This window comes from Convolutriloba macropyga, chromosome 14 (assembly GCF_964194025.1).
Source record: "Convolutriloba macropyga chromosome 14, txConMacr16.3, whole genome shotgun sequence".
Classification (NCBI taxonomy): domain Eukaryota; kingdom Metazoa; phylum Xenacoelomorpha; order Acoela; family Convolutidae; genus Convolutriloba; species Convolutriloba macropyga.
Window position 1 is genome coordinate 40,385,453 of NC_134481.1, and position 26,182 is coordinate 40,411,634.

The 26,182-nt window shown below is 35.4% G+C and overlaps 2 protein-coding genes across 2 annotated transcripts in view; both read right to left on the reverse strand.

The window, feature by feature from the left end:
* LOC142352932 (uncharacterized) overlaps nucleotides 1–13,685 on the reverse strand; it is a 58,881-nt gene extending 45,196 nt beyond the window's left edge. Inside the window, exons 1-6 of the mRNA XM_075405089.1 lie at nucleotides 13,585–13,685; nucleotides 10,413–10,615; nucleotides 9,381–9,571; nucleotides 6,837–6,988; nucleotides 3,583–5,084; nucleotides 2,748–2,951 (exon numbers count right to left, since the gene is read on the reverse strand). Of these exons, the coding sequence (XP_075261204.1) occupies nucleotides 2,748–2,951; nucleotides 3,583–5,084; nucleotides 6,837–6,988; nucleotides 9,381–9,571; nucleotides 10,413–10,615; nucleotides 13,585–13,685 (2,353 nt within the window). The remainder of the gene's footprint in view (nucleotides 1–2,747; nucleotides 2,952–3,582; nucleotides 5,085–6,836; nucleotides 6,989–9,380; nucleotides 9,572–10,412; nucleotides 10,616–13,584) is intronic.
* A 4,588-nt stretch (nucleotides 13,686–18,273) lies between these two features.
* LOC142352933 (uncharacterized) overlaps nucleotides 18,274–26,182 on the reverse strand; it is a 48,568-nt gene continuing 40,659 nt past the window's right edge. The window contains exons 12-14 of the mRNA XM_075405090.1: nucleotides 22,316–22,377; nucleotides 22,184–22,250; nucleotides 18,274–18,529 (exon numbers count right to left, since the gene is read on the reverse strand). Coding sequence (XP_075261205.1) covers nucleotides 18,274–18,529; nucleotides 22,184–22,250; nucleotides 22,316–22,377 — 385 coding nt within the window. The remainder of the gene's footprint in view (nucleotides 18,530–22,183; nucleotides 22,251–22,315; nucleotides 22,378–26,182) is intronic.

The following is a 26,182-nucleotide window of genomic DNA, read 5'->3' on the forward strand; positions in this document are numbered from 1 at the left end:
TTTTGAGCGTTTATATCTACACAAAACTATTCCTTTCTCCTAAAATTTGTCTGCTCGAGTTTGATAAGTAATTAGTTGTGACCAAATTCGAAGACTAATTGAAACTAATTGAACAAAAAGACTATTTTCCGAACCGTGATATGGGTAATCGCAAATGCTAACTTTTTTCTCAATTCAGAATAAGTATTGGAAGGGACCGGTTGCGGAAAACTCCCCGAAAAAAACCCACGGAAATAAACCCCCACGGAAATAAACCCCCACGGAAATAAACCCCATTTTTTCTATTAAAGAGCTGCGCATTTAGCGTGTTTGGCCATGCCTCAGCGGTCTTGACATGAATCTACCACAACCGAACAAATTATCGCAACCAAAAGTCAATTTTAAAATGGGGTTTTATTTCCGAGGGGGCTTATTTCCGTGTGGCGGTTATTTTCCGTGGGGGTTATTTTCTGTGGGGGTTTATTTCCTATCAAAAACGAACTGTGGTTTTTTTCCGTGGGGGTTTACTTTCCAGACCCGCGAGGGACGTTTCTGAATAAATCACTACTTAGACTTTCTTCAATTATGGGCCGATTAACACCATCGTACTTAATATACACCGCAACAGTGGGCAGCATTGACACGTGGACAAGTGCGACGAGTGTGGTGAAAAGAGTGAGAAAATTTTGTCGCTGTTAACCATACTATCCACAAAAAAGCATCGTAGAAAATTCTGACGGATAGTTCAAACCTTGCAAATGTCACAAATGTCCAGGCAAGCACAAAACCCTTGTCTACAAAACTTTGTTTTAAATGATTGACAAACTCGAGTACTTTTAGTGGAGCAGATGAACTTTTGTTAAGAAATGCAGAGCGGATCCCAAATTTCAGATGAAAAATTTGGGATCTTTTCAACAATTGTCCCCCCATTTAGTACCTAGTAGAAAATTGCCACCCCCTTCTGTACTTTACCACAACATTACTTGGCCTACAGTTTAAATAGCCGAATATTAGTTTAAGCGCAATTGCGGATCCCTGTTCATGGTCATGCCTCTCATGCACTGTAGGATGTAAACCGGAAATCGCAGATCGCTTCTCGCGGCGAAGCCGCGACGCGCGAAGCGCACCCATCGACCCAGTCGAAAATTCTTTTCGCTTTGTATTCCGGTTCAGCTAGTTGCCATACCATGGTGTATTTTATTTTACTCAATTTAACATAGTATGTGCCTGCGTGGAAAGTTATCAGTCGTCTTTGATTGGTTAATAAATAGCTCGTTTAATTTCTATTCAAGATTAGCCCCCTCTGCAAAAGGGGGCAATTGTTGAAAAGATCCAAATTTTGCTCTCAATTTTGAATAATTTTCATCTAAATACATATGGAAAAAACGCATACTGCGGATTTTTTGCATAAATGTGTTGTCTTTTTTAAACTATAGTTTGGGAGGGATAATTCTACGAGGTGGCAGATGGTAACTGAGTTTGTGTTAAGGTTTACGGCTATTTGGTTCATTTTTATTAAAACATGATTGATATTTTGATGAATGATTTAATAACGTAGGTTTTTTCAACGTTGTCAAGCAGCACAATTCACGTCATCATTGTTGTTAGCAACTATTCTCTTCTTTGTCAAAAAAAAACAAATCTGGGCCTGTGCCTTTTCTAAGTTGACCTCAACAAGGGAATCCAACAAAAAGGAAAAAATTTGCTATTTTCTTTTTGTGCCTCCCACCCCCCCCCCCCTATAAAAAACACTTTATGGCGTATATGTTTTATGTAAAAACAAGGCTAGGCTTATTTGTGTAAGGGATGCAAAAAGAATGAAATTTTAACTCAAAAAGCTGAGGTCACGAAGAAAACAAGTTCTTATTCGTCATTTTCAGTAGAACCAATTGCTGGCAGAACACTTTATATTACAAATTTAGATCATTTTTGCCACAGAAAAAAATATTCCAACGACAAATCAAAATCTGCAAGATATAGAATTCAAAACTAAGTTTTAGCGATGTGTCTTCTGTAACATGAGTGAATTTTAACATTAGCCTGTAAAATTTCAAGTTTTTTCTCTAATTTTTATTAAAATTATATATTTTTTCAAATGATTTGCCTTCATTGAGAACGGTAAAACAGTATTTTTGCTAACCTGAAGTTGATTAAGTTGATTACTTCGGATTATTTTTCAGTTTCGTTAATAAAATTTTCCATTTCACGAAAAAATGACTTATATTTGAAATAGAGGCAAACGTTATCCTATTGTAACACATTTTTAGTAGCTTTTTTCAGTACAATATGAGAGACATTTTTGCGTGCAAAAAAATGAGATGATAAGTTTCTGTGTTTCTTATTTGTTGCTCATAAGATTTTAACACTCTTTTCTTCTTTTTTGCTTTGCAAAAATTAATTCATAGCTTGCAAGGTTGTAAAATTTTCCAACTCAAAATATGCTAAAGTTATTTTGGAACTTGGAAAAAGATTTTCGATCAAGCTACATATGGTGTGTAATTGAGGAAAAAGTTCATCAACAAAAAACATTTATAGATGACAAAATTTAATCGATCTGTCTAAATAAGTTTTTTTCTCCTCAATCTGATGCCTTCTATCAACTTTTACCCAACAGTTTTTGTGTATTTAAATTCCTCAGTTCATTCGTGTACTTCTTTCCTCACTCAAGTTTGTACATTGGAGTTTAATAATAGAATGCTACCAAAGTAATATAGAGTACTTTTTTCAGTAGAAAGAAATAATCCTCCAAAATATAACAAAAAAAGTACCCTTCAGCCTTATTTTAACTGCAGATACTCCAATAACATCTATTGACACAGCCACTTCACCAGGGTTGTCTGGATTTGGGGTGAAGGTCGCTGAATTGATTATTAGCTGGTCCTTCAAAGTGATTGTTGGGGTTAAGGACGATGCACCTGGATTGCTTCTAGCCAGACTGTGAGAAAACACTGTTTGCATCCTGACCCTGTACTCTGAATCAAAAAATAAATAGTAATTATTTGACTGCTTGGCAGTTTGCCTTAATGTTGTGATGGCCCGAATTGAGGTATTTTTGCATTTTCAGCGTGTAGTTATTTATTAAAATGACATGTAAAAATAAGCTGAATTTGCTAAAAATCAATCAAAAAGCTGAAATGTTCAAAGTAAAGAGATTTTTAGCTCATTTTTTAATATATATATATATATATATATATATATATATATATATATATATATATAAAGATTTTCTTGCAAGATCCTGCAAGATTAACAATTTCTTACAAGATTTCACAGCAAGATTAATATCATCTTCCAAGATCTTGAAAGATTAAAATCCGGGCTCGACTAAAGCGGTGGGAGCTGACAAATATGACTAGATCCTCGCTTCCATATTGTCCTCGCTTCCTCACAAACAGACAGAGGGGACAAAAATGACAAAATTTTTAATTTGAGGCAAATTAAAACTGGTTGCTCTCACTGCCACAGTTTTCCTCACACGCTTACAACTCTAATCATAGAGCATCGATGCGATAAACATTTCGGCAAATTTACTAGATACAATATTCATTTTGCGGCCTAATGCTAGTTTTATTCGATTGAAAGCGAGATAGTATTTTCACATACCTTGACCTTGGGTCATTCCATCAATTATAAAGAACCCAGCTGTGTTTACCACGAATGTTGACACCGGACATTTAGACGTTGCCGAACAACTGCTTGGACTCTCTACAGTCCAGACCTCTAAAGACGAGACGCCAGAATCCGTCGTCGTCAACGACGCCTCCCATGAAACGTTAACAGCAGTCAAAAGATACGTATGGTCAACTCGGAACCCGGTCGGGCCTGGAGCCGCAGAGGGTGGCACCGTTGTAGTCGTGGTGGTGGTGGTGGTGTCTCCATTCTCAGATTCCAGCTGTGGAACCGTAGACGTCGAAGTCGTTTGAGTAGTTTCTAAAGCCATCGCTGCAGCATGTTCCTGCGCTTGAATAGCTGAATTCCGCGCAGATGATATTTCAGTGGTTAAATTTACTATTTCTTGGCTCATTTCAGCAATAATAACTGGTATGCCCGCGGAAAAATTACTAACGAGTTCCGATTGAGCATCTAAGTTTAGACGAGCGGCGCTCAGAATGATTTCCGCTTCTGTAGTAGCTTTTTCAGCATCGACTAGAGCATCTTTAATTAACTCTAAATTTTGCTTAGCAACTTCCACTTCAGTTTCCGCGTTCGCTACACTGATCTGCGCTTCATCAGCAAATTTTTCAGCGTTTTCCAAAGCATCTATTGCACTTTGAACGTATATTTCAACAGCAGCATCATTGTCAGACGCTTCCAGCGCAATTTGCGCAATTAGAACTTGCACTTTAGCTTCTTCGACCGCACTAGAAGCTAAAGCACGTTGCTCTTCGGCAAGTGAGAGTTTATTTTCAGCGTCGGCTAAAATCGATTCGGCGAAACTCAATTCACGGGCTGCTTTTTGGTTCGCATTTTGAGCCGCATCAAAATGGAAAGCGGCTGTCGTAATTTTTTCTTGAATTCCAGTGTTTAAGTCATTAGCTTTGTTTTCCAAATCCCACATAAATGCTTCCCTGCTATTCCTGGAAGCGTTGATCAGAGGAAAATTGGTGTCAAATTGTCGAACTGCGTCACTGGTCTTGTTGGCTTCTATTTGTGCACTTGCAGGCGAAGTTGCTGCATAGGTCGCTCGCACTGCCTGGTTGGCATTGTTTAGGGCTGCCCAAAGTCCAGTTTTTAAATTTTTATAAAGCGAATTTTCACCCTCAAGCAACAGTATTTCGGCTACCAGAACCTTCTCAATAATAGTACTGTTTGCTTCAGTAGCGTTTCCCTTCGCGTACTCTGTCTCAATCGTCGAAACTGAAATGTAAGGTACTGCTTTTTCAGCTTCAGTAAGAACTTGTGCGCTGAATTCTGCTGCGCTCTCCGCGCATGTTTCAGCAAGGTTTGCAGCATCTTCTGCTTGCTGAGCAAGTTGTTCAGATAGTTCAGCGGCTTCTCTCGCTTTTTCAAGTGCCTCTGAGGAATCGATGTCTGGGAGAGGGACACCAACAATGTCAGCTGTCAATGACTTCTGGAGTTTTAGTTTTGCTGATTTAAAAATCGGCCTGAAGAAAAAAAGAGCCATAATCTTTAAAGCGAGCCATAATCTTTAAAGAGCCATAATCTTTGTACTCGCTTTAGCGGCAGTTGATGAAAATAAGATAGCTATGAAAACAAAACTGGTATTGAGGAATCATACCTCTCTGATCAATCAATTTTCTTAGTTTAAAATTTTTTGGATCTTTTCCGTTTGAACCCCCTCACCCCCCCCCCCCCCCGCTTAGTGGGTGCATATTGTCTGCACCCCCCAGAAGCACTTGCCATATTTTTACGTAGTGATTTACTATGTAATGCACGTGCTCTGTATTTGGTGGGGGGCTTAACGTACTGGGGGCCCACAAACCGAAAAGATCCCAATTTTGTATGCTAATGTTTGCTAATTTTTTTAACTGAATGTTTGACAGCCTATTGTTCCATTTCATCATTTTTTTGTTTAATTTTTATTTAAATTTCCATACATCCAACCGCAACCACTTTTGTTTTTGCTTTGAGCAGATTTCAGTGTCCATATATCAAAGAATTAAATTATTAGTCATGATTTTTAGTAACTTAATTGTTTTCAATCATTTAAACTGTTGCTGATTTTTTAACATAAATTACAAATAACAACACGACTTTTGCAAATATCAGCAAGCATACGTCTGAAATTTCAATCCACGCTTTAAATCTAACTATTACGACTCCAATCCTAGATTATGAGCACGCAAATTTGCTTGCTAATTTCAGCATTGTCCGCTCCCCCATGTATTAAGATTATGCGTTACAGGCTTTCGCGGACAACAGTGACAGTGAGGTAATACATTGTAAGTTTAATCAAAATCCGGAATATTTGCAACTGATGTTCGCGATTGCGGAGTTTGATGACACGCAAGAAAGGCGGAAAGATTTTCGTCACTGTTGCCCCAAAATTTTCGTCACTGACATCCGCGCTTACGCAAGTACTTCCCGCACTAAGCTTCTAAAACTGATTAAAGGAGATAAAGGGGGGGGTACAATTAGTTCTTCTTATCAAAATGCAATGAGAGGCAATTATAGTTTTAATTCGTTGTTTTTGAACATAAATTAAGGGTTCGAAACTTAACGTAAAGTGGGTTAAAATTAAAGTGCGGTATTGTTATTTGTTTAATCCGTCAAGGCTTCTGACACTGATTACAGGAGAAGAAAATGGTATATAATTAGTATTTCTCATAAAAATGAAATGAGGGGTACTGATACTAATAATCCTTCAAACGCTTGAATGTAAATTAAAAGTTAGAGTGCAGTGATGACTATACCCCTGCTCACAAACTGCGGCCAATTTTGACAGAAATTCGTGATTTTTACGAGATCAATGACGAAAATTTGTACGGATTGTCCGCTATTTTTTTGGCACTGTTGTCCACAATTTAAACGTTTTTCTACCACGCGAGAATGGGTGACAAACTGTCGTCACTCGTGTCCGCAATCGCGGGTTCTGCTTGATTTGTAGGATCGGCAACGTAATGCTGCTGTATTTTCAAGATTTTTATTAACGAATCTCCTTTGATTCTATTGATAATATTTCAAGTTTGGTTACTTCAAAATATTGTAATCAATGTGCAGGTCTAATTCACGTCTAAACAGAGTCATGGAATTGAAATTGTACTGAAACAGTACTGATGCAGTACTGAAACAGTACTGAAACAGATCTTATGTCGGCATGGATTTATATTTGATCATTAATGGAACAGACCAAAAAATCGGTTGGGGAACCTCTAAAAAGTAAACTTGAGACGTACGCGATATAGAAGGTATAGTTTTTCTGGAAGTCTATCTTAGCCTCTGTCAATGAGAGAGTTCTGAGATCCTTGTCCAGTTTTCCACTTGACCAGGTTCTGTTCACAATTCTCCCAAGAGAATTGAACTCCGAAAGCCACGCGACTTGGTTAGTCTGAAAAGGATACATTAGCAAGTTGAGAAACGTGTGCAGAAGTTAGAGTAAAAAAATAATGTGCGATGGGGAGGTTTTACAAGGTGGAAAGAATAATAATACTGACCGGGGGAGGGGGTTGGGAAATTTCATTATGTCCAACATATACCGCCCGGGTGTGGGAATTTTGGGGAAAAAATACTAAGGTAAGCGGTGAAATAATTTTTTTCGCCACAATTATCTGAAATAACAGCCGTGAATGTGATGAAAGTCTTAAATGAATTTATAAAATGTTAACGCTCAATTCAGCGTTGAAACTGCTATTATTATCATTAGGCCATATTCACGGCCGAAATGTGTAAAATCACTGCATTCAAAATATTCATCCATTGCCACTTAAAATATCCCCGCAAACATTGTTAATCTTCACATATTTTTGCAAATTTTTCGCGGCCACAACTCAATCTGGGTGTTTAGGCGAACAAGTACTTAGTTTAAAACAGCATCAATCTTGTCTTGTAAAAAACTTATTGTGCCTCAGACGCAGGTATTTTGCTGTAAGTTTCATCACTCAAGCCGAGTATAATTTTTGGTTTTAAACTGTGTATCCAAAATTGTTGCTATGGTAATTTCTTATACCATATTAATCAGCTGTTCAGAAAAAAAGTGTTGAAAATTAACAGCGTTAAAATCTTAGAACTGAAACAAACATCAATTCAAGAAAACTGATAATGATTTAGCCGAAAACAATTACAGAAGAAAAAGAGAAAGATTCATTTTCATATCTTAACTATTTTAATATTTTTATTTTCCCGGTTTCCAAATGAAAAAAAAATTCACCAGCAATAAGCGGTATCGTCTTTATCTGCTATGCAATTAAAAGAATCGCATGACGAAAATTTAATTTCTAAAATTCCATCAACTGCTTAAAATTATGATTATTCATGTCAGTTAAAATTGAGTTGGCCCTTTTAGTACAAATAATTTCCACATTTTTGAGTTACGTTTTGATCCGAGATAATTTTTGCCCTATATGTTCCGTTCTATAAAAAATATTTGTATTTTTCAATGAAACGAATAATTATCTAAAAATTGTGACAAAATACTAAATGACATAAAAACTATTTCGATCGGTTTCTCGTTCAATGCTCAATCTCACAAAAAAATTGAATTAAGAAATGAAAGCTAACTTAAACCAAACAGACAAGCTTAAAAGGTTAGAGCAGTGAAGCTGTTAAGAGATAAAAATTGAGAAATTTATTATTTAATGGTTTTCTTGTTTTTCGTTTTTTTTATTTCTTCCTCTTTTTAGTTATGTTTTGACCAAGCATTTTTTGAGGTTGTTAATCCTTATTGGCAACATTCTGTCCGTTTCCATTATGAATATTTCGTACCAAACTTTGAGGGACAAAAAGTTTCTTGACATTTAAAATTTTTGCATTGTTGAAGACGGCTTTGAGAACTAAATTTCTGGCCCAACACAGAAATACTGTTGCGATCTTTAATGCCTGGACGATTCCTGCTGTTTATGGCAACAAAATTTTAAAAGTAAATATTTTGTTTAAAAAACTGTATTTTGCATATATGACTGTTTATAGAAATGATCCTATTATTATTCAAACTAGTTTGACTTATTCATCAACTAGCACAAGATTGGTTCAAATAACTTTCTGTGAAATCTGAAGACCACAGTTTTATCCCGAAACCTTAAAGTTTTTTGAAGTTATGTAAATTAAAATACATTAAATGTGGAACGGATCAAATGTTTAACTCCTACAGCCGGTTTAGTTATGGTTCTAACCATCCCAAAATAATCATTACCTAATTTTTGTAAATAAAAATTGATAACGTTTATGGTAAAAGAGTTTCGATAGTAATTGTTAATGATGTGTTTTAGAAGAATCAACACGAGCGATCAGAAAATCTGACGCAGCTTTGGAAAAAGAACTTGAGGTACAAAAACATAATTTTTGTCGTGTTCTGGTACACTAGTTGTAAGAATACGCTTGTTGATCTAATTTTTGCATGTCATTTTTATAATGCGCAAAATATCAAACGCCTTACAAATGTGAGAAATTACAAAAAAAAAATATCAATCAGAGTAAGGGTACCGTTTCATTAAATACACTTATGCTTAAGAGCTGTAAACTTTCTTGAAATTTTATTTTCAGCTAACGCAATCGCCTCTTATAGTGCACTAATTTTCGAATTTTAAGAAAGGTCCGCAAATTTAATTTTTCAAGGCACTAAAATGGAAACATGCATCAAAAATGAGCAATCATAATTACAAAATTTGACTCTTACAGAATTTTGTGATGATTGACTGCTTTCAGAAGAGTTAAGAATAGCTACAATCAATCAGAGGTAGGAATGTTTCTCAAGATAATTGTTTTTAAATTTTCAGTCAAATTACCAGTCCGAGTTCACTTCCGTCATCCGTGTCATCACTTGGATATGTCCATGTGGCAGTGTAGATTCCAGTAAAGGATCTGGACATAGACACTTTGTTGCAATCCGAGAGGAACTGGTCCCTACCACACCCCTTGGTGGAAGACTTCCCCAATGATTTGTGATTCCACCCGGTGGATTTAAATTTAGCCAAGTCTGAAACAACTGTTGAGTCAATTGAATCTTAAAAGCAAAGGGGGACCTGCCAACCCGGCCAAGTTTTGTTTTCATGAGCCAGTGTGAACAGAGTGTTCATTTTTTGTCGATAATTTCCCCAGGTCGAGATCTCGCTAAAATTTGCTAATACTGCAAGATTTGCGATAATTGTGGTTTTTAGTTTTGAAAGCGAAGAATGCTGTGATAAAATCACGTAGAAAAATCACGTCAAAACGTACAAATTTAATCGCAAAAAGAGCACAACTTTTTTTAATTCAAATTTTTTGTTGAATTGAGTTGAATGCGTTGAAAGCAGTGGAAAAAAAAACATTACCACTTTTATCGAAAAATACACAGAAACTTGCAAATAGTTGCAGTTGTAGTAGCAAAGACCTTTTTTCACTTTTTTTAAATTATATTCTTTAAATGATTTCATTTCACAACTCTTAACATACCATTTTCTTTTAGTATCTTTGTAGGAACCAGTGAACAAACTGAAAACTCTTAGCTCGTGAACTGTTTTGTTTATTTAAATAACTTTTGTAATTCACGTTACCGTCTGAGCCAATAAAACGAAAACTAATGTTCATGCAAAAATTCAGCGTAAATCTTACAAAAATTCACCGTTTTCAACGTTTTCATCGTTAAAAATATTTGTGCGCCTTGAGGTGAAAAATGTTTTATTTTGAACCGCTATTCACCGCAAATCTTACATTTTTTCGACCCGGGCCTCTAACGTAATATGTTATAACATACCAAGGGTGTGAAGTTCTCATTTATAAACGTCTTATTCCAACAAGAGGGGGGACTTCAAAATTAAATCTATCAATCAAACCTCTACCTGTTTCTTCGTATCCGAGTAGTGCATAATCAGTAGCGAGTAGTTCACATAGTTGATAGAAAGGACTGTGATTGAAAGACCTGCAGAGAGGATCTGAATTGCATCTCTTTTCACACTCCCTCTCGTACCTCACCCCACCCAGGGGAGGGGACACTAGGGCGAACTCAGGGGACACACGGGTGTCTTGTCGGATGAAAGTGTAGCTGTAGTAGATAAAAAAATACATACATGAAATTGAACAGTCAATGATTTTAAACAACATCGTCCATTTTGTTAGAAAAGATGAATTTAAATCGATCGAATCTTCAATCTGAGACGTAGATTTTCCTTAGCTTCTCTGTTTTACGTAGTTTGGATTTAATTTCTTTATCTTTCTGGTTCAACGACCGAAGTGAAGGTGTACTCTCAATCAGTACTGATTCCATTATATTTGGTAGAGCTACAGCCTACTTCAGTCGGGGGGGGGGCGGTAAAACGCCAGGGGAGGGAGGAGATTATATACCATTGTAACAACTAAAACTTTAAAGTGAAAAAGTGACAACAAATTTGGCCCATTTTTCATTTGACTTTTCGCAGTGAACTGACGCCACTTGAGTTCAGCTGCTGAAACTTGTAAATGAGAGCAAAATTCAGACGTCAATCGGAAAGTCAAATTGGTCAAGAGAATATTTTGCATGAAAAACATAGCCTGTTGAATACCGGAGACGACTCGAAGGGTCGTGCAAAATTATCTCATTAACCTAACCTTACCGAACATAAGAAACATCAAAAAAAGAAATAACGAAGAATTTACTAATGAAACAATAGAAATTGTTTTAAAAAGCGAGGGGTTGGTAGTGCTGGGCTGGCAGGTGGGGGTTAGATGGGGTGGGACCAAGTGGGGATATTTGGGGGATTGGGCTAAATTGGTGTGGGGGTAGGTGGGGGATGAAGGTAGGTGGGAGTGTCTGTAGTTTGAATAGGGAGAAGGGACTGTTATGGGAAAAAACTTCTCCAAACGTCCTTTCGACCTTGAGTACCACAAGTAGTTCCTTATTACTATGTATTATTAATTAAGCTACTGCAAAAGTCGAACGTTCAAAAAGAGAACCCGAAAATTTAAGTCAAAAACAAACTTGCGTAAGCTAAAAACACATAGCTATTAGAATATCTGAAACGAATCGAAGAGTCGCGCAAAAAAACTCTTTTAATTAACACGGGGGGTGGGGGTAGGTCATATAGGTAGGAGGGACTGAGGGACTTATATGAGATCATTAATAATCGGAGTGATTCTTTCATGAACATTACCATCATTTCAAAATTACTATATATTACAAACTAAGCTACTTTTAATGTCCGATGTTAAAGACTGTTAAAAACCATAAACAGAAAAGTCTACGTTCTAAAATATAGGTCAATCATTCAAAAAAAGTCAAAAGTTCAAGTCCTGAACAAACTTGCGTCAGCTAACAAAAATTGGGTAGAATCTCAATACTCTTCTTCGAGTCATAAAAAGACGAAAATGTTTACAAAAATTGCTATAAGCTTCGTTCAAGAGCAATTGAACAAATTTATAAAAGGACAAAAAAAAACTTGAGCATCTCAAATTCTTCATATTGAGAGTCGGAAAACTTTTCTGATGTCGGCCAGAAATACAAATCATTTTCTCTTTTTTGCACATATCCATTAAAAAAACATGCAAAGTCAAGATATGGGACAATTTAGATTGATAGTTGCCCGATAGTTTGGTCAATTTAACACATTTACAAATAATTTTTGACCAATATTAAATTGAAATTCATTATTAATGATATTGTTTTAAGACTAATCTATCTTTCTAATTCATTCCGCATTGCTCAAAGTGTTCCAGCTGTTGACCATAACCTGGCACAAGATTTGCCCCACTTTGGCCAAGACTTGACTCAAAAGTTCTCAAAACTATACATGAAACCGTCTAGCACTTTTTTGAATTGCACTTTCACAACTAGTATTGCAATAATTCAAACTCTATCTCGTTTTTGGTCAACGGGCGAAGTAAAAATTTGTTTTTGTTGCTAAACCAACAACGTTTAAAAATCTGCACTAAGATTGGATTCAGGTTGAGATGCTTTTTTGCTCATACAATTTTAGACAAGGACTCGCAGATTGGTTGCTGAGAAAAAGTATGACTGAGTTCCAAAAGAATTTAATTGATTATTAAAATATAGTTTTATTAACTCAATTGCCGGATGTGCAAAAAAAACTTTGTTCGCAAATTAGGTATCAAATTTGTTAGGATAGTGCAACTGTTACAAAGTTTTATAACCGTTACGTTTAACCAAGGAGTTTTTGGAACGCTTTTTCATTTTCGCTGACCTGCATTCAAGCGTCTCTAAAGCTTGTGTGCTGTTCAAAATATTGGGAAAAGTAATCTTGTATAAAAAAGATAAGCACTCCAATATAATATGTTCAAAAGTCAGGTTTGACACAATAGAACTTGAAAACTGGTTTGCGATTTTCAACATGCAAAACGGGATGGTCACCCTGCAAGATCTTGCAAAATTTTCTTATAACATTCCACAATTTTTTGCAAAGGATTGATATCATCTAAGATCTTGCAAGATGTATGGATAACTTTTAAGATCCTTGAAAGTTCGTTGCAGTTGAGCTTCACTCCCATTGGTTTGTTTGCGTGAATTATACTTCACTCAATGCATTAAAAGATAGAGAAATGACTGCACGTGTTTGAGTGATTTTTGTAGCGTTTTAACTTCCACAATAAAACAAAATCAACATATGTCAACAGATTTGATCATTTATATTGTAAAGCAAGAAATTGTTATACTTCTTTTCACCCCGATTCGTTTAACCTCGTAAATCCTAACCCAGCATAATTTCACCCTTCTTTCATTTCATTCCACAAATAAGCGGATGACATAACAAGCATGTTTTCTATAGTTAAGTGGACAAATTATTCCCATGTTTGTTTGTGATGGTTTCATATAAAGTCCGACGTGCCGCTGAGGCAAAGCCAAATGATTGTTCCACCAATTATAATATAAAATGAAGTTCATAGTACCAATTACATGAACAATTATAATTGAGGTGCAAAATAGAGGGGGGAAATAATCGCGGAGAAATGATAGGGGGTCAACAGTTAAGCGGGACACCATAAAAAAAGGTTGTGTAACCAGAAAAAGGATAATTTAATAACCTGTAACTGAATTTCGTGAAAAATTCAATTGTCTCCGCGGCCGCAGTAGCTACCTGTGGTAACATTGAAAACCAAATGCATACCCACATTAGACTCTCCATTTTCAATCTGTAGTTAAATAAATAAACAAAAAATTATCAATAAAATTGGTCAACAAAAATGGTCTGGTCAAATTTTCTCTATTAAATTTAAATGCAGTTAGACACGTGGCCACTTTTTTGTTTCTGAAATCAGCTGTTTGTGAAAACAAAAGACTTAAAGAATTACAAAAACAAAAAAAATGGCAACGTTGGTGATCAAAATAGAAAAACAGGTGAAATGAATTTCAAATTTAGTAGGGTTTCTGTTTTCTTAAAAATCTTCCTTAGCACAAAAATTGAGTCTTTCCCATTATAGACCCCCCCCCCAGCTTAGTGGTCATATAATCTATATCCCCCATCATGGTAATTATACCACTAAGAGGGGGCTATAATTTCGTGGTGGGAATATAATGGGAAAGACCCCATATAATGGGAAATTGTGTATTTCAGAAGTATGACAAATTTTATAAAATGCCATAAAATTGCCGTTGACATAAAATTTCTATGATGTGAACGAAAGAGTTCGTTTATTTTTACTTCAGCGCTCTTAGAATTCTTGTTTATCAATTTTTAAACAAGAAGGCTTTTGTTGTTTGTTTATTTGTAAACAGATGTGTGGATGATGCAAAAAACAAAGTGCCGCATTCTGTCAGAAACAGAATTCATTGTCAAATTTCCATAACTGTTGGAACAAAACTTAAACCTGAACTATACGGAGCATTACAATCCAGCGATCCTGTCTTTAATTAATCTTCCGGTATTTCTGGAATTTGGTAACAAAAAACAAAGACGTTAAATTACTACAAATGAAATTAATCTTTCCTTTGTTGCCATATTCCACATTTTAAAGCCCTTTTTACATGTAATAAGTTACGTTTTGTGGAGTTAAAGATGTAAATTGGACGTTATAATAGAATTTAAAACTTTGATTCAAAAGTCTGATCAGGAACTAACTATGATCTCATCATGAACAAGCAAAAATTAGGAAATTAGAACAAGCAAAATTTTGAAATTTAGTTGATTTGTATGTTTTTTGCCATGATCAGTTGTTATTATAAAATGAGAAATCCATGATTACTTATTCTCACTACACTGCGCAGTAACGCAAGCAGCTCCTAGTAACACTTAAAAGCACTGCCAATAGAACAAAAGGAGAATTTTACCCTCTCAAAAGAGCCTTCACGAAGAGGCTTGGTTTATGAAAGCCATCATTTTCTTCTTTCTAGCGTAACCGAGCAGCACTTAAAGGCACTGTCATTAGAACAAAACGAAACAAAATGATGGCTTCCATAAACCAAGGTCTTTTAATGAAGGCTCTTTCGAGAGGGTAAAGATCTCGTTTTGTTCTATTGACAGTGCCTTTAAGCGCTGCTCGGAGCTACCTGACTCCTGGCTTCTAATCTGACAAATTCTAAGTGCAGGCTGCAATCAAGTACAATTTAGGTTACTCTTGTCAAAATACAGCAAAAATCCAGTGGTCTGAAACTTGACAAGCATCTTGACAAGAAACTCATTAAAAATCCACAAATCTTGATAAGATTCTTAGAAAACTTCGTAAGAAAACGTCAAGATATGAACCGACATTGCAAAAAATTCAGGACGTAGGTTCTTGATAAGATGCACAAGTCAGAATTGTCAGGATCTTAGCAAGATTTTTCAAGCTTTAGGGTATTGAAAACAAGAATCAATATTTTTATGCAAGAACTGTTAGAAAAATTTCTGCAGTTGTTTTGAAAACTCGACTTTGAGTTTTTCAATATGATGTGTGTGGTTTTTCCCTTGTTGCATGACATGGCAGGATGTATCAGGTTTCGTTTCACTGGTTAATTGAGAACAGTGTAACCATTCGAGATATGAGCCAGGTTTTCGAATTGACTTCAAGTAACCTTGCTTAAAAAAAACTCAAACTTTATGGTTGTGAAATCTGGAACTCCAGAGAGGAAAACCTGGCATTCTATAATCTGAAATTGCAGAGTGCTGACAATTTGAAACTGGCAGTCGCGTGCTTCAAATTATTCATCTAATTTCTCAGATTCAAATCTTTCTAATTCCACTTTGAGGGCCAACTTTTAGCAAACTACCTGCGGAACAACAGAAAAATATTTCTCTAATTGCATAAATGGTTCCAGGTTTGAATCGTGTGAGAAGTTTTTTTAAATGCAAGTTTTATAAGTTGCTTTTCCCAAGAACTAGGCAGCATAACGTTGTGTCTAATTTTCTGTAGTCGTGGCAGGTAACGGAACAAAATTCTAAACGGCAAAAATGACGTTTTTTGTCATCAAAATTTGTTTCAATTGCTTTTTCGGCAAATTCTAAAATTTCTATTGTCAATTTTTAGTTCATTGAATAAGAAACTAAATAGCTCCTGCTGTGTTCAAGTACTTATGTCGGCAAATGATTCAAACATATTGTTTCTCTCCTATTTCCAAAATCTTTTTGAAAATCTCATAGAGATAGTAGCATGAGTGTCACATCATTTCATTCATTCTAGCGATTACCATAAATTTTTTTTTCATCAGTGGTAACAAATATCTCAAAAATCAACGTTCGAGTGGCAAAGTTTGATTATCTTAATCAGAAAAGTCTACCGAAATCACATTCATTCAGCAAAAAAATGTTAGCGCATTTGTTTGGAAGATCAAGGCAAAAAACTTTTTTGTGACTTTTTGTTGTATCATATGCTATTATTTTTCAAAAAAAATGTCTTTTTTTCCAAAGTAAGAAATTGAAAAACTAAAACTCTCAGAAATTTGTTTTTATTCACCAAATTGTAAACAGTTCTCCAATTCTGACTGATATCTTTCATCCTTAATTCACAAGAAATGATGATCACAAGTTTCGCGTTTTAAAATCGTTGAAATTTTTTACGTTTGAGAATAATCATCAATTGACTCTATTGTGTGTAAAAATTATCTCGTAATTTTAAACAAAATCCAAGTCAACTTTAAAATTGACGTACTTAAACTTACAATCATTTTCGTTGTCGATACTCCAGAGGTAAAAATGCTAAAACTAAGATTGTAATACCAATTGCAATTTCACCCAGCTTGGTGTTATGTTTTCTCCAGCAGATAAACATTTTTGTGCAACATGCAAGTATTTTGGCAATTCCGGGGTTTTCAAACATTGGTCACCATTTCCGGGATCAAAACTGCAAAAAAAAATTCTTTCTCAAAACTTTTTAAAAATAGTAACAAATTTTTTTTTAATTTCCGAGGAGAAAACTTTAAGCTGCCTGTTTTGCCCTGTCTAGCTGTCTCCTATCAACAAATTTTTCTGTCTTCAGTTTCAGCTTTTCAGCCGTTTTGTTTTGTAAGCGAAGGTAGCAATACTACGTACAGAAAACCAAAGGCAGAATCGCCCATTGAAGTGTCAATCAATACTTCATTAGTTGAGCATATACAACCGGTTGCGACTTTTATCCATAAACCACCAACCACGTACTAACTATTACTAGATCGCATCCTCTCATCCATAATTGCATGATTTCTCGAATTATATTATAATTATTTTATAGATTAAGTTCAGAAACTGAAGAGTCATGCGTGATTTCTTTCTAACCAGACAAGTACGATTCATAGTAATCACACATGATTAACACAGCATATTTCAGAGCACTAATATTGCATTTTTGGAATAAACGTTTCATGATGTTCTTCGACATCGTACAAAGTCATATGGATGACACGTAAAACATTCTAAGCTCTATGCATGAATTTAAGTACTGTTCATTTTTTACAGTTTATTGCCCGATTTTTTTGCACAAAAGCAAGCAAAAGCAATAAAAAATTTTATAACGAGAACGAAGATTAAGATTTCCTGGTAATCTTGAAACAATAATGTACAATTATCTTGATGTCTTGATCTAAGAATACTAATAGGAAATACGTTATGATTTCTAGGATATCATATATGATGCTTGTATGACTGCACTGAATTGCCAGCTCATCTCGTAAGACGAATAAATTTTTCACGCAGTCATTTTGAATTATGATTTCCTCCATTCGTGTCTGATTGACACACTGATAACACTGAGATATTCGATTAAATTTACCCGGCAAATGATATTATGCAATGGAACACATTTTTTAACCGTTCCGTGACCTTGTTAATATTTTTTTTATCGTTTATTGGTTGTAGCTGCAACACATTGGTATTAAGATCCACGCTATCGAAACCAATGAATTTATAGTCTTACTTACTCCCAGTTTATCTTAGACAATTATAATAGCTATTCTAGCTCATCCCTTAATGTAAAATATTATCTATTCAATTATAAGCATTATAGTTGAAATAGTTTCAAGATAAAGTTCTGCAAACATATGCCGAACAGCTCTGTTCAGTCTATGACGATAACTTTGCAGCTATTAATAATTATCTATATCAGACCTCGTGAACAAGATATTGATAATCTCTGATAAACTTTGATTGGTTCATTTCAATACTAATTTGTTGCTTTTAATCAACTGCGCTTGACATAATATCTTGTAAGTAAACTACAAACTTTAGATTTAAATTCATAATTAGTTTGATACCAAATTCAGACAGGTTATAAATTGACAGTCATTTCCATATTTGGGCATCACTGTTTCAGCGATACGTACTCCTTTTATTTTTTATCGGCGATGTACCACCATTTTCCACTGTTGCCAGCCGTGGAAAGATCTTCCTCATTATCAGCTTCGGATCGGCTGACGTCATCTCTACTCAGACTATCTTGGAAGGTTCGGTTCACAATGGGATTATTATGAATTGCCAGACCAGATCCAACATCGAATGCCAGTTTGATTCTGGGGGGCATGTAGACTTCAATGTGGTACTCTATTTTCCACCCATCAGTCGGTTGAATTGTTGAGATTGAGATCCTCAAATATCAGAAAATTTACATTTTTACAATTAATTCAATTTTTTTAATGAAACAATTGTAAATGATGCAATTTAGTAATTTAGTTGTGACTGAGAAGTTTAAGCATATTCCTCGAACTATAACATAATATAATAGATAATATAATATAAATTATATAATAAATATAATATATTATAATATAATATGGTATATATATATATATATATATATATATGTATATATATATATATATATATATATATATATATATATAAATATATTATATATATATATATATATATATATATTCATATATATTTATATATATATTCTTGCAGTAGAATCTTTGCCCGGATGAGGAATGGAGATATTATTCCCAGAGGATCGTAGAAACTTGACACAAAAGACAGAAACTTGCGTTGAGTCCATGTTTTCCTGTCTAGGTTCTTTCTGTTTTTCGCTTTAAATAATAGTTTGTCTTCGTCCAAGCTCCAGTAAACTCCAAGTACTCTTTGATGAAAACCTTTACTGAAGAGCTCCTCCACTGGCTTGCATAGATCCTCTTGCATCTGCTGACAAAACTCACGGCTGTTGCTGCACCATTTTGTCAGGTTGAATTTACCTTTTTTCAGAGTATCCTTCACATCCTTGGCTGTAGTGAATGCTGTGATGGTGTCGCTGAAAGATGCAACCATGTCATCCATGTAGAATGTCCGCTGAATTATCTCCAGAGAATTTGGTTGATCTTCGATGTCGTCTTTGGCTGTCTGTTGCAAAACAAAATTTGCGCAAGCTGGTGAGTCCCTGGCTCCAAAGATGTGTCGTTGGTATTCGTAAACCTCTAATTCTTGGCTATTTGTTTGTTTCCACATGAATCGCAGATAACGTCGGTCTTTTTGTCGTACTCCGATTTGCATAAACATCGCTTCGATGTCTCCCTGGATGGCGATGGCTCCCTGTCTGAATCGTAGCAAAATTCCAAGCATATTCCCGAGGAGGTCTGGTCCAGCTAAGAGTTTGTCATTGAGTTTGTCACCAGAAAAAACCGTGCGGTGTTCCGCCTTCAGTTAATTTTGAAGGGGTAGTGTTGGTGGTGCTGCGTCCGGACGTCAGAGAAGCAAACTAATCAGCTTGGTTCACTGACGCCAGTGTTGGTGATGTTTCAAAAAAGACCCTTGAGTTATAGTTATTTTGGCACGATATGCCTGGGTTACCCTTTGCCCACTGTTGTTCCTTTTCAACAGTTAAAACTTTCTTGAGATTTGCTTCACAAATCTTCTTTTGCTACCGTGAAAAAGTCATCCATTTCCTAACCATTGAATTACATCTATATAATCAACATTATGACTTGGTGTTCAAAGTTACAGTTTTTTAGCACGTGCCTCTCCTGGTATATATATATATATATATATATATATATATATATATATATATATATACGGCATAGTTATATTAAGCATATTTCTCGAAAATTAAAACAAAGGTTGTTGTTCTCCTCATTTTGGTTAGGTGAGAACAATACAAATTAAAAACAGTCTGAACAAGCTTAAAAAGAAAAAATATCAATTATAATTGGCTATCAAAATATCCAAATAGCAATATTTCAGGATCATTCCCAGACTATTAACCCAGACCCTAGTCCCATAGCGTATCAGTACTGAAACAATGTAGTCCAATTGTAAATCGTCGGCCCAGTACTGTACAGTACTGTATCAGTGTATCCTAAGGGAATATTGCTACCAAATTATGTGCAGTATAAGTCTTATAGATACTTCTTTTTCTGAAAAGTGAAGGAGTGTTATGTCTATGGGTTAGATGCTTGTGAAATCAAAGTTGCTTGTGATAGGGGGTGAGAAATTGAACTGCGGGGGGGGAAGGAGTTGGTGGGTGGGTGGGTTCCAATATACTGCTGACCAGACATTTTTAAATTGGCTTGGGGGTGCAAAAAAACTGCTTGGGGGTGCATATTTAAATGGGGATTCCCAATTTACTGGGGTCTTATTTTCGTTTTTCCCCTGTTTTTTTCGTTATCTGGAACTGGGTTGTCCAGAGCATTTACAGAACGTAAAATTATACTGGCCATGAGAAATCACGGATTCAATTTTTCGCCTTTTTTACTATGAAGTTTTGTCTGAACAGAGTTAAAGGTGACATAATCATAATCTGTACATAGCAAAGACACAGGCTGAGAAAAACTAAGATTCAGTGGTGATTTACAATATTACTATGATCTGGGAGCTTCCTCAAAAAATGGCTTTTTGGTTTGGAGAATACAGATAGATATAGTGATTGAAAAAAATAAATCAGGATCCGACCTCGAGTCAAAGAAAAGGAGAATGTTCAATCTTCCCTGCACAGGAAAATTTTTGAAAACACTGGAAAAATTACGCCATCGACGATAATTTTCAGAAACTAGCTAAATAAGCGATGCAAACAACATTTGAAAATTTTTGATGAATCACATTAATTTGCTCAAAAATTGAAAAAAGCTCAGAACAAATTTTGTATAGTTAATGAAGAGATCTATCACAAAAATTCTTCAGTCCCTTTTTGAGCTTCAGGTTGAGATTATATTGGTATTGAAACAATTTTTTATTGATATTATTGAAAATATTATTGCATCACAAAAAAGAAAAAATTAAAAGCTGACGAAAGTTAGTTACATCGTTTTAATTTAAAAAAAGTTGAATTTCAATTGCAAAACTTGTTCGACATTGATATTCCCTTCAATTCAACCAACCAGCTTTTCAACCAAATGATAACTGCATTTTTTGTCGGCTATCGTCAATCAAGTTGCTAAAAACAATTAACCTTGAGGCACGAGAATGAATGCTTTTTATGCATAATAAAAAACTGCTATTTTGCTCTTTCACCATTTTCTTTTGTAATAATTAGAAATTTTTCGCATTTTTAACATTTTTTCTTTGTTGATGAGGTGTTTTCGAGGTTTCATCAGAAACACAATTTGCCTCTGCGACTATTTGATTATGATAAAAAATGCAGAAAACTCTCACAAAAAGATGTACAAAGAGCGAAAATTTCAAGCAAAGAAAAACGGCACAAAACAGACGAATGAAATAGTGTAAAGTCAGAGCAGCACTATTTATAGTTTCAACTGTATTTGAATAATCATCTATACCAAAAACACAAAATGGAAAATGGAGTATAATCAAAAAAAGAGAAGAGAGCATATCAGATAACTCTAATTGTTTTATTCTTTATGTAAAAATCGTTCACAGATTCTGCGATCAAGTTGAAGTGGCTCTGATCCAATAGAATTGTTAGAAAAGTGAGAATAGAAAAGTGAGGATCAGGAATCACAAATGTGATGCCTTACCGAATAAAAATTAGAAAATGCATAAATGGTTAAAAAATATATTTATGAAAATAGATGTATGATTCCTAGTAATAGGAAGGTAGTAGGTTCTACTAATAGTAGGTTCATATATGATATACAAGAATCATGTATGATTTCGTAGTATTCATGCAAGGATCTCACTTGGATATACGTTATGATTTGTATGACATCATATATGATCCTTGTACGACTACGTGGACGACGACCTGGGCTATTGTGGAGATAATCATCATTTTGTCTGAACTGTAATAAACTCTCGTATTCAACTAGTGTACTTACATACATCTCAAAACCGACATTATCAAAGACACTTACATGGAGTTTGTGTCAAATACTGGACAAATAATTGGACTGCAGGTTAAAATGAAGCAATCCCGGTCACCTGAAAAAAAAATTAACTTTCAAATTAATATTAGTTACCTCGACATTTAAGAAAAAAATATATACCTTCATTTGTGTTTGGAATTGTCGCCTTGCAAAGTAGGTCACCTGACGAACTTCTGTACTCTCTATAACAAATTCTGATTAATTGCAGCTGTTTTGTTCAAAACCACAAGAAAAAATGATGTTTTTGCTGCCACTTTTTGTTTGTCCTTTTCTCGTGAGTTAATGACGTACGTTTGGTTTGTGAATCTTTCAAAGGATTTGAGTTGAAAACATAAAACGTTATTTTTAGAAACAGGTTGATTTGATTACTGAATTGCAGTTTGTTCAATTTTAGGAACAACATACTGCGATTAAATTATAAATGGTTATAGTAGGTGTCAATTTTGCTATTGAGTTGGGTAACTTCACAGCGTTTTGATTCATACTTGGCACTGTACTAAATCAATAGTTGAAAATCGTGTCCGGGCAAAACAGTCCCAGACAAAACAGTCCCAAAATTGCAAAATACTCCCAGACAAAACAGTCCCAGACTAAACAGCCCCAAACTGCAAAATATTCCCAGACAAAACAATCCCAGGCAAAAGAGTCCCAAAATTGCAAAATACTCCCAAACAAAACAGTCCCAGACTAAACAGTCCCAAAATTGCAAAATACTCCCAGACAAAACCGTCCCAGACAAAACAGTCCCAAAATTGCAAAATACTCTCAGACAAAACAATCCCAAATTTCAAAATACTCCCAGACAAATGAGTCCCCGACTAAACAGCCCCAAACTGCAAAATATTCCCAGACAAAACAGTCCCAGACAAAACAGTCCCAAAATTGCAAAATACTCCCAGACAAAACAGTCCCAGACAAAACAGTCCCAAAATTGCAAAATACTCCCAGACAAAACAGTCCCAGACTAAACAGCCCCAAACTGCAAAATATTCCCAGACAAAACAGTCCCAGACAAAACAGTCCCAAAATTGCAAAATACTCCCAGACAAAACAGTCCCAGACTAAACAGCCCCAAACTGCAAAATATTCCCAGACAAAACAGTCCCAGACAAAACAGTCCCAAAATTGCAAAATACTCACAGACAAAACAGTCCCAGACTAAACAGTCCCAAAATTGCAAAATACTCCCAGACAAAACAGTCCCAGACCAAACAGCCCCAAACTGCAAAATATTCCCAGACAAAACAGTCCCAGACAAAACAGTCCCAAAATTGCAAAATACTCCCAGACAAAATAGTCCCAGACTAAACAGCCCCAAACTGCAAAATACTCCCAGACAAAAGTGTCCCAGACTAAACAGCCCCAAACTGCAAAATATTCCCATACAAAACAGTCCCAGACAAAACAGTCCCAAAATTGCAAAATACTCCCAGACAAAATAGTCCCTGACAAAACAGTCCCAAAATTGCAAAATACTCCCAGACAAAACAGTCCCAGACTAAACAGCCCCAAAACTGCAAAATATTCCCAGACAAAACAGTCCCAGACAAAACAGTCCCAGACAAAACAGTCCCAAAATTGCAAAATGCTCCCAGACAAAACAGTCCCAGACTAAACAGCCCCAAACTGCAAAATATTCCCAGACAAAACAGTCCCAGACAAAACAGTCCCAAATTTCAAAATACTCCCAGACAAAACAGTCCCAAATTTCAAAATACTCCCAGACAAAACAGTCCCAGACTAAACAGTCCCAAAATTGCAAAATACTCCCAGACAAAACAGTCCCAGGCAAAACAGTCCCAAAATTGCAAAATACTCTCAGACAAAACAATCCCAAATTTCAAAATACTCCCAGACAAAACAGTCCCAGACTAAACAGCCCCAAACTGCAAAATATTCCCAGAAAAAACAGTCCCAGACAAAACAGTTCCAAAATTGCAAAATACTCCCAGACAAAACAGTCCCAGACAAAACAGTCCCAAAAATGCAAAATACTCCCAGACAAATTAATCCCAGACTAAACAGCCCCAAACTGCAAAATATTCCCAGACAAAACAGTCCCAGACAAAACAGTCCCAAAATTGCAAACTACTCCCAGACAAAACAGTCCCAGACTAAACAGCCCCAAACTGCAAAATACTCCCAGACAAAACAGTCCCAGACAAAACAGTCCCAAAATTGCAAAATACTCCCAGACAAAACAGTCCCAGACTAAACAGCCCCAAACTGCAAAATATTCCCAGACAAAACAGTCCCAAACAAAACAGTCCCAGACAAAACAGTCCCAAAATTGCAAAATACTCCCAGACAAAACAGTCCCAGACAGAACAGTCCCAAAATTGCAAAATACTCCCAGACAAAACAGTCTCAAATTTCAAAATACTCCCAGACAAAACAGTCCCAGACTAAACAGTCCCAAAATTGCAAAATACTCCCAGACAAAACAGTCCTAGACAAAACAGTCCCAAAATTGCAAAATACTCTCAGACAAAACAATCCCAAATTTCAAAATACTCCGAGACAAAACAGTCCCAGACTAAACAGCCCCAAACTGCAAAATTTTCCCAGACAAAACAGTCCCAGACAAAACAGTCCCAGACTAAACAGCCCCAAACTGCAAAATATTCCCAGACAAAACAGTCCCAGACAAAACAGTCCCAAAATTGCAAAATACTCCCAGACAAAACAGTCCCAAATTTCAAAATACTCCCAGACAAAACAGTCCCATACTAAACAGCCCCAAACTGCAAAATATTCCCAGACAAAAACAATTTCAGACAAAACAGTCCCAAAATTGCAAAATACTCCCAGACAAAACAGTCCCAAATTTCAAAATACTCCCAGACAAAACAGTCCCAGACTAAACAGCCGCAAACTGCAAAATATTCCCAGACAAAACAATCCCAGGCAAAAGAGTCCCAAGAAAACAGACAAAACATTCCCAGACAAAATAGTCCCAAAAAAATATTGAATCAATTGTAAATCTTATATACAAACAATTAACAAACATCGTCTATGAGTTAAGCTTCTCAATGCATTGCTTTTAATTGATTTGAATTAGGACTGGACCAAAAACTTGTTTCAAAATACATTATTTGGCAAAAACTATGTTGTAATCAGCTTAATATTTACTCAAAGAAATACAATCATATGAATAACTTAATGGGTTTCTTTGTTAATTGATGTGCTTTTGTTTGACTATGTATTTAGTTCGGACTATTTTGTCTGGGAATATTTTTCTATTTGGGACTGTTTTGTTTGAAACTGTTTTGTCTGGGACTGTTTTGTGTGCTCACCATTGAAAATAGGCATTCTCGACTTTCCATTTTTTGCATACTATTTATCGTTTCTAAATAGATGCACTAGTTTACAACACGGACAAACGTTCAAAAAAAGTGATATCTGCAACTGAGAACCAAAATTCTCATTTGTATGTCAATAAAGTTACTTTGGAAACTCTTTTGCATTGCAAATTTAATGTGAAACTCAACTATTCTATAATGGAAAAGCAACGTGGTTGGGTTTTTGTGGAAACAACACAAAACAAAGAATCTTTTCTCAAAAGCAAAAAACTGAAAACTTAAGAAGATTCAATAGTAATTTCTGATAGCTAAGTGAAAGTCTTATTTCGGATAAACTTTTATAAAAAAGATCAATTGAACTGAGTATCAAACGTTTACATTCATAAAATTTTTTTAACAGTTTGCAATTTTCGAAGGATTTACACAATTGTGAAACGCATTATAAATTGCATCAAATTACAGAAAATTGCAAGACATTGCGAGGCACGATTTGTCATTTTAATACTTTAATAAATTTCTATAAAAAACATAAGGATTATATTTTTATTAATGATAAACTTATTGACAAACGTAACGGACTAATTTCAGAAGAAGAATTGCTCCCAAACGACAATCCAGGACATTTGAGGGTGCAGCTTAGATTTTTTTCGATGCAAAACTCCAACCTCATATGGATTCGAACACA